We start from the raw sequence: 14,711 nt of genomic DNA on the forward strand, positions 1-14,711 counted from the left end.
AGATGGGGATGTGGTAACCTAGGGTAGACCCAAGACTTCAACCAAATTAACTAACTAACTTAGGATTGAGATTAGCTAACTAGCCTAAGATTATTTGACCTAAGTCCAACAATCTTGACCTTGGTCAAGATGAGTAAGTGTCTTGTTAACACATAATCCCTTAAGGGTCGCAAGGCATGCATGCCTTAAGACATGTTGGCCTTACCTCAACCCATACCATGTGTTGTTAACTGAACCAACCCATGATTGATTGTGTAGACACCCCATTTTTTGCACTCGTCTGACTAATCAACTTGTCAACCCGATTGCGACGATTCCCAATGATGAATGAATATTCCAATGTTTTTTGTTGTTATTAGATATGTTTCGAAAATTTGGATGAGATATTTCAAATAAGAAAATTTTTAGAAATCATGTTACGCTAGGAAAATATGACTAAAAACATAGAAATCATCATTTTAAGACAAAAAGAAGCCTTATGAGAAAAATTACTAAAAAATGATTAAATTATCAAAATACCCCTGACATCAAAACATCCTTAAAGCATACATTACGTTTAGGAAAATCCTTTCTAACACATAAAACAACAAATTAAAATCAAATAAATCATTTTGTCAATTTTCACAAAATTCGACAAAATTAAGAAAACGCCCTCATATGGTTTACGATCATTTCACGCCGAAAACTCATAAATGACACAAAAATCGATAGTTTTATTAAATTCCTTACAAAAAATTGTTTCCAAAACATTTCAAAACCTCGAAAATCAATCTCTCAACTCAAAAGTCCTTTTTGAGGGTAAAACGATAAGTTTTCAAATCCTAAAAATAAAAAATCTGAAACGAATAATTTAAACATTAATTAACGTAAAGTGAAATATTAATAAATCAAATTAAAATTGTTAAACAAATAAAATCAATTAAGTAAGCCCACGGGTCAAAGATGATAAAATGCGACTGGATGGATGTCCAAGTCGTCGATGAAAGAGACGACTCTCAGACAAATCACTAGTATGGCAGGCTTTGTCGATAGGTTTAAGTAGATAGAAACCATTCAAATAAACTCCTTTACCAATCTTCTTCCCTGACACTCGGTCCTGAAAAATAACAGTTGTAGGAGAAAAAATGACATCACAGTTTAATGAGTTAGTTATCTTCCCAACTGACAACAATTGGGTAGGAAATGACGACACAAGAAGAGATTTAGAACTGGGTGAGCTAGAGAAAAAAGTTATTTTCCTAGTGCCTTGAATAGGCACTGTTGTTCCATTAGCTATGGAAACTGTCTGATTGTCAAAGCTTGGGGTAAGATCATGTAAAAATTGTGAGTCATTGGCCATATGATTAGTGACCCCAGAATAAATGATCCAAACATTATTATGAGAAGAAGTAAGAAAGGCATGAAGATTACCTGACGCATGAGTAGTAGAAGAGAAATCAAATTTTGAGGGAAGATTCTTACTAAGTTGTTGTAGAAGACGAGTGAGATGATTTAATGAGATAGAGGTCTCAGCAACTGCTGCTCACTCTATTTTCAATACTTTTGTCAAAAGTTTGACGAAGATGAGGATGAAGCTGCCAACAACGATCCTTGGTATGACTTGTCTTTTCGCAATGATCACATCGATATCAATCTCGCTTTGGCTTATGTCGATTATCTTTCTCCACCTTATTAAATAATATCTTTTTGTCATCTTTTCCAACAAAGAGAGCGTTTGCTTCAATTTTATTAGTATGAGAATTTGATTCATTGGTCATAGTCTTTTTTCTAGTTTCTTCTTGTTGAATAGTAGAGCAAACACTAAACAGAGAAGGAAGAGTCGCATTCATGAGAATATTACTTCTAAGATTCTCATAATCAGGCTTGAGACTACTAAGCAAAGAGAAAATCTTATCTTCTTCAGCCCTCTTCAAGAGAGTTTTAGCATCAACAGTATACGGACGATAAATCTCCAACTCGTCTCGCAATTTTTTTAGATGCCCAAGATGTTCTATAAAGGTTTTTTCGCCTTGTTCTTCAGTAGTGATTTCACCATTTAATTCGAAAATGCGGGTTACATTATTTTGATTACCGTACAGCTTCGCCATAGAGTCCCACAATTGTTTTACTAAATCTGAAAAAGTGAAGATCTCTTCTATATGTGGTTGCATCAAGTTGAGAAGCCACGATCTCACAAGTTGATCATTGCATATCCATTCTTCAAACTTCAGATTTGCAGCAGTCAGACAAGTGATCTTGTCGTTGACATACCTAAGTTTTTTTTTGCCGCCTAAAGACAAGGACACGACTCTAGACCACGGAATGTAATTGGAACCATTCAATAACACAGATGACAATCTCCAACCAGGATTTCCATCTGAGTCTATCATTGTTGAAATAAAAAATCTCCACAGAAAAAAATAAGCAAATCACCAAGAGCTTGAGTATGCCTCGTTCACGACTCTCTCTCTATTTCAATGGAACCAGAAGGAGGCAGTACCTAGCCAACCCTCTCTCGAATTACTAGTAGAAGGAGAAGCAACGATTTCAACTCACCCAAGTTCGAGTGAACTGATTCAAAACAAAATCTGCTCTAATACCATGTAGCAGAGATAGAACACAAAATATAGAAAACGTGCTTCAGCAAAATCAGCAATGCTACCTATGTGCGTAGTGACTGTTCTTATATAGAGTTTCTATTTTTTTGTAACTGATTTAGAAGGAGTTTCTTAGAAGATAGGAATCCTAAGAGAAACAGAAAATTAGAAATAGAAAACTAAAGAGTTTCTTAAAAGTGGTTAAATCGATAAGGTGTTCATTGTAAGAGGAAAAAAAAAGGGAATTTGATGATTTGAATGATGGTTTGGCTTGATTACAATTTTTAATTATTTGTTTATATTCATAAAAAATTATTAGAATAGGTATTTTGTTTAGTCAATAGTTTTCAAAAGTATTAACAATTATGTTTAGGATGTTAGATTTAACTCACTGACTTGTAAAGCTCATGCTCTATATTTACCATTTTTGTTTTTCCAAATTTGAAGTAGCTACGAAGTGTGATTTGGAAACATTAGCATAAGAGCCCATAGTATTATTTCTTTTAGTTTGAAAATTGATATTGAGTGAAAAACTTTTACTCTTTAAAGTTGGCATTTCATTTCTAAATGATTTTTTATTTTTATTTTTTTAATTCGATATAGGTTTTACAAGGACTTGGTAGACAGTTAACAATATATAGTGATAGATGTTTAGTTTCAAAGTATAATTTTATGTTCTAAAGTAGATTTAATTTTATTTATTTTGTATTTCTTCTAATGACTTGAAATTCTGGATAACAAGTCGTGCGGATCCTACTTTGTAGACTAAGTTATGAATTTTTCCACCCGGGTGTGACAATATAATTATATGATCATATCAATAAGTATCTTCTATTTCACCATCTCATTTGAGATGAGATGTCTAAGGCGAGTCAACTCAGTAGCCGTGTGGGGAGATGAAATGTACCGCATAATAAAATCAATGGGTCTGGCTTGACAAGGGATGACTCAGACGAGTCATTTTGGTAGCAATGTTGGAAGATGGATTACCATGTTTTAAAATTCTAGGATGAATAGAAAATGACTTTGGTTGAATTTTAAATGATTGGAATGAAATATTTTAATATTCCACAAATATATTCGCGAGACACTATGCCCCACCCGCATGCCACTTTACTCTTATTCTCGTTTGTGCGCAACACTTGGGATATCCACATCGAAGAAATGAATTTTATAATCCGCTTCCAACCCGAGAAAGATATCATCCAAGGTCCTGCTTGGTACGAAATAAATCATATGCAAATACAAGTGATTCGTTGAAATTTAATTTACAGATAACATTCTGAATTTTTTTTGCATTGCAAATTATTTACGTGAACCTCTTAAATCCTACATAAATTTCGTTAAATAGTTTGTAACTTAAAAAGTGTTGCATATCTTTCACATTTGCAAATGATTTGCATGATACTAAGCAGGCCTACATTGCAAATGAATTCCTTGGGACCACCCTCCAAGGTCTAATTGACCCTCAACTCAACTAATTGCATTTAGGATTTTTCAAGGGGGTGATGCGTATTGATATGTTTGAGTCCCCGCACATGTGTCAGATTAGGCCAAAGTACATAGAGATATGAACTGGATGATGTGGAGAAGGGAACGGCCCACTCTGATACCATAATAAATTTTGGTGTTCAACTCAAAATCAATTGGCAATAAGTGGTGAGGCCCAAGAATCTATTTAATACCAACACGTGTGATTGTGGGATTAGTCCCACCCGAAGGGTGGGGATATCCACGATAAGCAAAAAAAATAATAAAAATAATAATAATAAAATAATGCTGAAGTGACCTCAGACTAGAACCTCATATTGCAGTTCTTGATGTGAAAGTGTATGAGAACAATGGGTGCTTTTCATCAAGATACGAGTGAAAAAACATCTATGGTTCCTATCTACTTTCACGTCAAAAAGTGTGATATATGGTTCCTACCAGCTTGAGGTCACTCTAGCATGACTTGTAATAATAATATAATCAGGTACGGAAACTTCATGAATGTTTGGTTGACAACTTCATAGTTCAAAGAAACATACTCCACTTGAAAGACCACAACGATAATTTTTAGGAAAGTTCTACTGTCCAACAATGTTGGAGACAGATTGTTAAACGAATGGCTAAGATAAGAAGATATTCTCTAAAAGTATATCCAAGGATATTATCCCTAGAAAATCTTATGCTTACCAATCTTGATGGTAAGACTAGGTGTGCTCCTCAGGTCTTGTCCCCTTAAAAACTTGTATGGGGTTGGTCATGCGAGGCCCCCAAGGAAGATTAGTCTGTCACGCTTACTTGAGAGTGTTGATGGGATACTCCCTCGATTACCAAAAAAAAAATAAAAACCAATAAAATAAGACATTGAAGAATTTCTAGAGCTCATCACCTTGAGGCCTCCAAAAATATTAAAAATTTTCACCTTGAGTACATCACTTTAAATATATATATATATATATATATATATATATATATATATATGGGTAGCGTTCAATGGCAAACTTTTGAGCAAACTTTTTGGCAAAACATTTTTTTAAACATGAGTTAGAGGTTTTGGAATGGGCTGATTTTTGGTGAGGATGATCTCTACGGTGAGGAGATCATCATCACCAAAAATCAGCCCATTCCAAAACTTCTAACCCCATCAAAAACAGTTTACAAACAATGGATGGTCCACAATTTTTCAGCTTGTAAACATGGGTTAGAAGTTTTGGAATGGGCTGATTTTTGGTGAGGATGATCTCTACGGTGAGGAGATCATCATCACCAAAAATCAGCCCATTCCAAAACTTCTAACCCCATCAAAAACAGTTTACAAACAATGGATGGTCCACAATTTTTCAGCTTGTAAACATGGGTTAGAAGTTTTGGAATGGGCTGATTTTTGGTGAGGATGATCTCCTCACCGTAGAGATCATCCTCACCAAAAATCAGCCCATTCCAAAACCTCTAACTCATGTTTTGAAAAATGTTTTGCCAAAAAGTTGGCCATTGAACGCCCCCATATATATATATATATATATTAAAATGTAATTTTTCATAGTTGAATTTTAATTTTAAATTTAGGAGTTCGATGGCTATCAATTTACCTAGGGTTGCGGTGTTGGATTGTCAATTTAGTAATCGATGAGTGCCCAACGACCTTTAGTAATATTTGAAATCTTACTTAGAGCCCATTTGTTTTCGTTGGGAGAAAACGCCGGATGGGCCTAACGTGGTCGCTCAACTGTTTTAGTGTGTTTGACCATTCACAATGATGTTGTACGTCGACAATATCCAGTGTTTTTTCAGCCAATTTTCTCCACTCTCACCTAGTAGTTGAATCTCAATGTTGAATTCTGGCTAGATAATACCTCTTTTGCACTTTTTCCCATTTTTGTCATTGTTTCTTTCCCAAATTTTCATTTCTTTTCCTAAGTTTTTCCTTGTCATTTCAAACCCGTATTCCAACTTGGTGGCATAAGGAAACCTTAAAAAAACAAAGTTGAATAAAATAAAAAAAATGTTCGAATTCGTGCAAGCCAGGTCCAAGCCAATCTAGCCTGGAGATACATTTACTACTTACAAACTAATCATTATTACCTATACTATTTACAATCTACAAAGATTCAGACTGAGAACAGACCCATTGACATTTCCAAAAGAGGTTGGAAAACCTAGTCAAAGTAAATATAAATTACAAATAATAATAATAGAGTAATGCTAAATGTACTTTATTTTTTGCCAACGCCTTTTTTTCTTTTTTATTTATAGTAAAAAAAACAAACATTCTAATTTGATCATCTTGTGACATTCAAAAATATTATCCAATGGAATAGAATTGTAGAGGATAAACTTATATGAATTTAAGAAAAAAAAAATTGATAATTATTTTTTATCGTTTAATTTTATTTTTAAATTTGGATGTCTAGTCGTCAACTATTTTCAATATTTTGAATGTCGAAAAATAATATTTTTTAACTTTTTATTTTTAAATATAAATATTTGAAATTTAAAAGATTTTGATGTTAGATTGCCGATGTGATAATTAATGTGGGTTCACCGACTTTTTTTTAAGATTTAAAATCTAAAATGATAAATATATGAGCAGCAGCGGACAATTCTCTGTCATTGCACCACATGAAATTTTTATTCAGCTGTGAGTGAACACGTCATAAGGCGTACGGAGGGTTGGCCAAAATGGCCTCCATTTAGCATTTCTCAAATACTAATTATAATAATGTAGGTGTGGGTAAAAGCTAATAACGCTTTTCATATCACAAAAGTTTTCTGACTTTTTGCGAAACATCGAATCCCCCACCTGACAACGATACTTTCTTTCATTCTCACCCAGCAATGACTTCCCTAGAATAAAACAATTAAATAACTTCTCTACCTCAATACCTCCTCTTCTTTCTAGCTTTTTTGACTTTATACATACTTGTCTCCAACCTAATCTCTCTCCCCCTCAGTCTACTTCTTTCTCTCTCTCTCTCTCTCTCTCTGATTAAAACAAGATGGTAACCAAGGATGTGATTTGGCTTATTTTGATCTCTTTAGCTCTCACAGAAGCTCTTGATCAAGGACTCATAAGTCCATCAAAGATGACAATGTTTGTAGATGAGCTACCAGACATGCCCAGGGTCCTAGGTTACAACATCAAGAATGGAAGCTCAACATCCAAATCTCTCAAGATCGGCATGTTCATCAAGAAATGGGTATGTGACCCTCCTTCTCTCTTATTTGTTTTATTTTTAAATATACTTCTTTCTTCTTCTTTTAAAAAAAAAAATTGTTACAGCTATTATTATATATCTTAATGGTCTATCAAAAGCTCTAACACGCGCCATGTTTTTTGATTAAATCAATTGGAGCCACACGACTTTAACTCTGTTTCATGGTTTGTTTGCTATCATTTTAGAGTATGTTTGATTGTATGGAAAGTCACTTTCCATGGAATTTGAAATCCATGAAAAATTAGTTGTGGAAAATAGGTAGGGTTGGAAAATCAAATTCCATTGTTTGATTTCACTTGGATAAAATCATGGAAAAAAATATGAGAAAAAATAAGAAGAGGAGAAGAAGGATGTGGCGACGACGAGGGCGACGGTGGCGGCGACGACGATGATGGTGGCAGTGGTGGTCTGCTACGACGACGATGGTGGAGGCGGTGGCGGCGGCGACGACGACGACGGTGGCGGCGGCGACGATGAAAGTAAGTGAGGAAAATGGGGGGAGAACTTGGTGGTGGTGGTGGCGGAGGAGGTGAGGGATGGAGAAGAAGAAAAATAAGAAGAGAGAGAAAGAAGGACATGGGTGGATTTCATTTTCCCACCCATATGGGTGGGAAAGTGAAATCCATGATTTAGTGGACTTTTTGAATGAGGTGGAAAATGAATTCCATTTCTATGTGCAATCAAACACTTGAAAAATGTCATTTTCCATGGAAATTGATTTTCCACCTTATTTTCCATGTGCAATCAAACATACCCTTAGTGGAAAAAAGTTGTGCGTTTTCCAGGAAATCAAATGGCTCAAACGTCATGAGGACTTCATCTTTCCCTGCCTCGTTTTAGAATTAACCCCTTGTCATTTCTATAGTTGTTGTATACATAATAGTTTAAAACCTGGTTGAGTCGAGTCGCTCCATTGGTCATCAAGTAGTTAACTCGATTAAAGGATGACTCAGCTGAAGTCGGGTCAGAAACTTTTCCCACTTCATTTGGCTATATGTAATATTTTTGTGGAAAATACAAAATAAGTATTTTTATTTTACAACTTTTATAAATTAATATGTTTTTATTTGCTTAGCAATAAAATATAATTTATTTGACTCATCCAAGTCGACTCACAATTTTTTTCCTTGACTTGGAACATTCTAGTCAAGACCAAGTTAGTAAATTCGCAATTGATTCACGAATTAGACGTATATTACTCTTTCGAATCAGAACTGCCGTTGGATTCAAAGATTCAAATTAATTCGCGGATCTTTGAATCCCAACGACTAAATCGTAATTTGTACGTATATTTCGTATTTTATTAAAATACGTTATATTTCCTTGTTCTCACTTCAAAACTCAAGACTCAAGAGAAGGGGAAAAAAAAAAACCCTAAGTTGAAAATCGCCCCCATTGACCCACTGTGGAGTTTACTCGTTGGCCATCCGTCATCTGGTGAAATTTTCGTCTACTTCACATTAATAACTTTTTAGAAATGATAATAAATTTTTTTTTGAATTTAATTAGGTCATGGGACATGATGATTTGACATTAATTAATATATCATGTTTTATATTTTTCATTTACATTGATTATTAGATGGATTAAAACTAAATCTTTAATTACAAATATATATTTTATTGGATAAATATGATTGTGGATTGTTTATTTGTTACTTAAGATATTTTTAATTTAAATATTTATAATTTGATTAATAGATTATAATTGTTAGGTCATATCATATGTTATACATATTCGAATTTTTGAAACTTTTAGAATTTGTTAGATCCGAATCATTCTCAAACTATTTCCGTATCATATTTTTACCGTCCTGCATTTTTTTTTTTCGCTGAATTTTCGAGCGAACCGGTGCGTCACTATTCTGAATGGTACCCGATTTATTTTCGTACCGTTTTTTTCTTGTCCACCGAATTGCTAACTATGGTCAAGACTAGTCGAGTCTGGAGTTTTAAGAGTGTTATTTCACGTATAAATGAGAATAGGACTTCTTCAATTTCTTTTTCTCTCTCTTAGTAAGGGTCAATTGTACCAATTATGGCATAGTTTTCAATTCTAACTTCAATAATAAATCTTGACCAAAAGAAAATCAATATTTTTGGACTTCATTATTGGAACAAAAACATGCCAAATGGTCTGTTCCACCGTGGGACCAAACTCAACCTAAATCGCTTGAATTCGTTTGCAAGTACTAAATAATTTTAAGAACATACGCAATTGATTTACTAGGGAATTTTGATTTATCTTTGTTTTCCTAAAATTTTATTCTAAAAAGGAAATTTTCTAATTTGTTTTGCTAAATTGGTTTGATCAGTGGTTCTTTGGTTCTATCGGTTGAACAACTGCTTCTGTAAGACCAAGCCTGAACTCAACTTAAGCTCAACTAAATAGATGGGTGAGTTTGGGTCGAGTTATGTAGAAAATGAGTTGAGCTTGGGTTAGAATATTTCAACCCGATTTCAATTTGGGTTGAGCTCAAGTTAAGGGTACGATCAACACAACTCAACCTTAATCCATCTTGTTAATAAGATTTGTGGATAATTAGTTAATATTGAGGTAAGCTTTGATTTAGTATGATTTATCTAAATATTCTCTCAATGATAGATTTGAGGGTTGTATGCGATTTATTTACTAGTAATTTTCTTTTTAATTATTTTGTATAATCTTTTTGTATAAAATATTAAATTTATTTGCTAATTAAAATGAAATTAGGGTTATTTAAGGAGTCCAACCCATCGAACCTAACCAAATCACCCAAAATTATCTAAATTTGAGCTAACCCAAGTTCAACCCAATTTTAGAATATCAAGCTTGGGTTAGTGAGCTTAGGCTTGATGGTCAAGTTGAGTTGAGTTGGGTTGAGGGTTATGCTATTTGGATTGAGCCTAGGTTTATCCTCCAATCCGCCTAGGTTGCAAACCTAATTACACCCGAATTACAAATAAAGAAAATAAGTAAATGATAAGTAAAAGTTGGAGTCCCAATAGAAGCTCTCTCTCTCTCTCTCTCTCTCTCTTTTTGCTAGATTTCTATTTTTTGGGTTTAAGATTTCATATGAGCCTAAGCATAATTGTAAACGGCCACCGAAATTGTTTGAATGAATTTTCTAATGTTTTGTGATATTGAGATAATAATTTTAGCCAAACCTTTGTAATGTTTGAATGATGGGTTTTAAATTTTAATTGGGGTGTGATAAATAAATTAGGATGTAATAAGTAATGTTGGGTTGGTCTAGTCAGGTTTTGAAATTTAGAGGAAATCCACGGTTAGGTAGGAGAAAAAAAAGGGTTCCTTCCATCATTTGTCACCATGTAACTCAAATTCTGAGTGAATCGACTTTTCAAACGAGCCCCCCACTTAGACATTTTAAGAAGCCAACAATCGATTTGATCGGATAACCCCAACCATTTCAAATTGTTTGAACCAATTACATCACAAAAATTTTGTGATAAATTCTCTATAAATCATTTAGGTAAGGCGGGCTATCTGTTTGTGGGGATTCTGGCTTCAATTTTGATAATCCACCTCGAGGTTAAAACTTGATTGACGAAATCCTCAATTAGTAATCTTAAATGCTCCTCTTGGACACCCAAGCAAACACTCTTTAAAGTATGAGAGGAATTTTTGAGTTAGAATCGCGTATCTTTTCCTTGGATGATCTGTAATATAATTACATAGGACAACCTTTCTTGATTTGGTTACACGGATTTTTAGGGAAATTTTGGAGAATAGTACATTTATTCATGATTGACACATATGTATATATATCGTTTTGATCCCTACATACACCATCTGAGAAAAGCTTCGAGTCTCTTGCCACCATACTTGACATTACTTTTTATGTCTTATAATCATCCTTGATTCCCTAAGCGACTGACACTTTTTTGATTTTTATTTGATCTTCAGTAATTTTTCCTATTTATACCTTTCCTATCCATTTGAACTTGCTCATTTCGTTATTGATTATTCTTGATCGCGGGCGGCCTACTCAAGTTCTACTTCTGCTCCTTCCTTCCAAGCTTCACAAGGTGCCATTGGTCCATTTTCCCATTACTTCCTCTTCTCTTAGGGAAGAAATAATAAAGGATAAGAGCTACCAAACCTCATGTCGTTATTTTCCCCCCTATAGTTAAAAATTAAGGCAGACTATGATTTTCCTACCTTGGAAGGGTTGTCCTTCGTAGAAACTCTTCCCCGTTACCTAAACCTAATTGGGAATACCCTAATGTTCTAAGCATGGTTTAAAGTTTTGTTTAGTTTCGGAATGTTTCAGTTGAAATGTATCAAATTTTCAAGATTTTGAGACGGAACCACAGAGAAAGAGAAATATTAGTTAGTTTCGGTTATTTTCCTTGAGTGAAAGATCCAAAAGAGAAGAGAGTGAGAGAGAGAGAGAGAGAGGAGGGAGGTACTTGTGCACTGTGAGTGGATCATCGGATTTATGCCATCCACTTCTTATTCTTATTCCTTTTCCTCTTCTTCATCTTCATGTTCTTCTTCTTTCCCTCTCTCATCTTCTACTTTTTCTAGGTTTTTTTTCCTTTTCAAATCAGTAAGTTTCATTTTGACGAGGCCTACCAGTTTGATATGCATGACATCAGGGCATAATTCCAAGTTAAGAAATGCCTTAGACGATCAAAATATTGTTCAAATGAAGGGAGAAGACGTCACTTTTTAAGCAGCCTAACTCCAACAAAAATTGATTATTGTACTCAATAATGTTTACAGGCTCATAGGAGCTAAGCATTGTTGAGTTTAGTCTCACATCGAACACAAATTGCCTTGTCTTTCTCTTTATAAGCTCATTGGCCTCTCTACTCATTGACAATTGATTTTGAGTTGGACCCATAAATTTATCATGGTATCAAAGCAGGCCTTTCTCTCCTCCACGTCACCCAATTCGTATGTCCATGTGCTTTGACCCAGTCCGGTCCACATTTGCGGGGATGTGTTGCATTTCCTTATCTCTTTCCTTATAAGCTCTTGGGCCTCTCCACTCATTGCCAATTGATTTTGAGTTGGACCCATAAATTTATCATGGTATCAGAGTAGGCCTTTTTCTCCTCCACATCACCCAGTTTGTATGTTTACGTGCTTTGCCCCAGTCCGGCCCACAGTTGTAGGGGTGTGTTGCATTGCCTTGTCTCTTTCCTTATAAGTTCTTGGGCCTCTCCACTCATTGGCAATTGATTTTGAGTGGGACCCCTAGATTTATCATTGTATCAAAGTGGGCCTTTGTCACCAACATATCACTTAATTCATATCTCCATGTGTTTTGGTCCTGTCTGGCTTACACGTGTAGGGTATGTTGAGTTTACTCCAACCTTGGACACAAATTGCCTTGTCTCTCCCCTTATAAGCTCCTTGGCCTCTCCACTCATTGCCAATTGATTTTGAATTGGATCCCCAAATTTATCAACCATGATGCCGAGTGAATGGGTGCCCCTCGCGTTTTCAACCTTTAACCTTATCGAAAGTGTAGCATATTTCTTTTTTATTTTCAATTGTCCCTTGAGAAATCAGGCAAGTCTCTTTTTCTTGTAAGTCCCAACAAAAGACAATAAGTCATACTTAACGTAGATTTTCCTTATTAGACAAACATTTAGCAATTTTTTGATGAGATACATTTAATTAAGCATAATCATCACGCATGTGAAACATATTTTCCACAGCTATTTGATCAATTTTTTAAATCAAAACTATTATCTTTCATGTCAATAGGCTTATTTTTCTTATCATTAGTCACTTTTGGATAATCTTCCTTTATGAGAACGACGTGCATCTTATCATAATTGGTACTGATGAATATTTGAACTTTGAATTTCATGGGACTTGTCATTTTAGAGATTTGCAACATGAACAACTTTTTAGATCTAAAGTAAATAAAAATCACTCACAACCTTATCTCATTTGAATGTAGATAAATTACAACAATAAAAAAAAATTTTGATTTGGTTCAGCAAGATTGCCTATTCTTCATATAAATGAAAAATAATATATAAGGGTGTTCACAATATCGCTCCATAATAATTTTTAATACTCACCACGATCCAACTTGCAAACTTATAAGATTACCGGAATAATATAAATAACCAATGAAATATCTAAAATAAATAACTGGAGAGAATTTACGATTAGATGAGATTCTTGTAGTGGGTGTGGTCAATAGTCAATAAAATAGTGATAGACTATCACTATGCATTTACATCCAAACCATTTGGATCAAAACACAACCCATTTACCTCCATTACATAATTACCCCTCTCCCAACTCCTAATTTCATACCCCCACCTTTAAAACATGTGTCATTCTCTACCCTCCCACACTTTACCCCATTATATCCCTAAAGTAACCCCTCAACATTTATAAATTCCCCTTTCCTCTTCCCAAAAATGGTTACCAACTCTCATTAAAAAAAATCCTCCCAAGTCTCACAAAAAATATTACATTCCACTTAATTATCTCATCATCTCTCTTCTACTCCTTCAATTACACAAAAAAAGTAACATTTTCCTAAACTGTTAAGGACCTTAGAAGACATTGAAGAAGAAGAAAAGAAAGATTGAAACTTCAAGGTGGGTGCAACAAAATACCCCCCTCTCTCTCTACCCTCTCATTCTCCATTTTCTATTATCCCCTCATCTCTTTATTTTATTTTAGATAGACTTAGGATGAATGCTCCCCCTCCCTTATCTCCGATAGATCGAACTTCGGTCCTGTAGAAAGTATAAGGGTTGTAATCCCTTTTAAAATAAAACCAATTTTAAATCCCCAAACTGTTTTTGAGGCTATTCGTATGAGATTCCTTCTCAACTCATTAGAATGGACCCTCAACCTCAGCCAATATTTTTTCAAATCATATTTGGTCCTCAAGGCAAAGGTTTATAAAGATCATCCCTTTTAATGGGATGATCCTATAATAAAGTTGAAAATGAATCCCTAGTTAGGGTACAAATGCACAGCACGTGACACTTTATTTTTTCCACTTTTTAATCGAAATGACCGAGTTAAGTTGAGGTTACCGTCATTTTACGGGGAGAAAAGGGTGCCTAACACCTTCCCTTTTGTCCAATCGAGCCGTTTACCTCGAATCTCAAGGTTGAATCGATATCTTATCCATCGAGAATCATTAAATGTTAAAAATGACAATTTTTCAAAAATGTACTTCGGATGACCATTCACACCCACTTACAATATGAATGGTGGCGACTCCAAACCTTAGTAGATGTGGTCATTGTAATTGTGAAAACACGCATCCACAGCTGGCAACTCCATTGGGGAGTAAGGTTCTACCCTTGTGTCAACTCGGCCATCTTGAAAAAAATAAAAAAAAATGGTTTCATTTTTTGTTTGCTAACATTGTTTGTTTATTTATGTTATTTCTTTTATGTACACGTGACAAGTTGTAATATTTATTTATTTTCTTGCTTTT

At 34.5% G+C, this 14,711-nt stretch overlaps 2 protein-coding genes across 2 annotated transcripts in view; one reads left to right on the plus strand and one right to left on the minus strand.

The window, feature by feature from the left end:
* Positions 1-1,628: 1,628 nt before the first annotated feature.
* Positions 1,629-2,369, minus strand: LOC147394244 (uncharacterized). The gene has a single exon (XM_086453254.1). It carries the CDS (start codon positions 2,367-2,369, stop codon positions 1,629-1,631), a length of 741 nt encoding a protein of 246 aa, XP_086309380.1.
* Positions 2,370-6,946: 4,577 nt separating this feature from the next.
* Positions 6,947-14,711, plus strand: part of LOC147394245 (multicopper oxidase LPR1-like) — a 34,411-nt gene continuing 26,646 nt past the window's right edge. The window contains exon 1 of the mRNA XM_086454142.1: positions 6,947-7,261. Coding sequence (XP_086310268.1) covers positions 7,061-7,261 — 201 coding nt within the window. The 5' untranslated portion in view covers positions 6,947-7,060. The remainder of the gene's footprint in view (positions 7,262-14,711) is intronic.

The sequence above is a fragment of the Akebia trifoliata genome, chromosome 9 (assembly GCF_017979445.1).
Source record: "Akebia trifoliata isolate Shusen 1 chromosome 9, ASM1797944v1, whole genome shotgun sequence".
NCBI lineage: Eukaryota > Viridiplantae > Streptophyta > Magnoliopsida > Ranunculales > Lardizabalaceae > Akebia > Akebia trifoliata.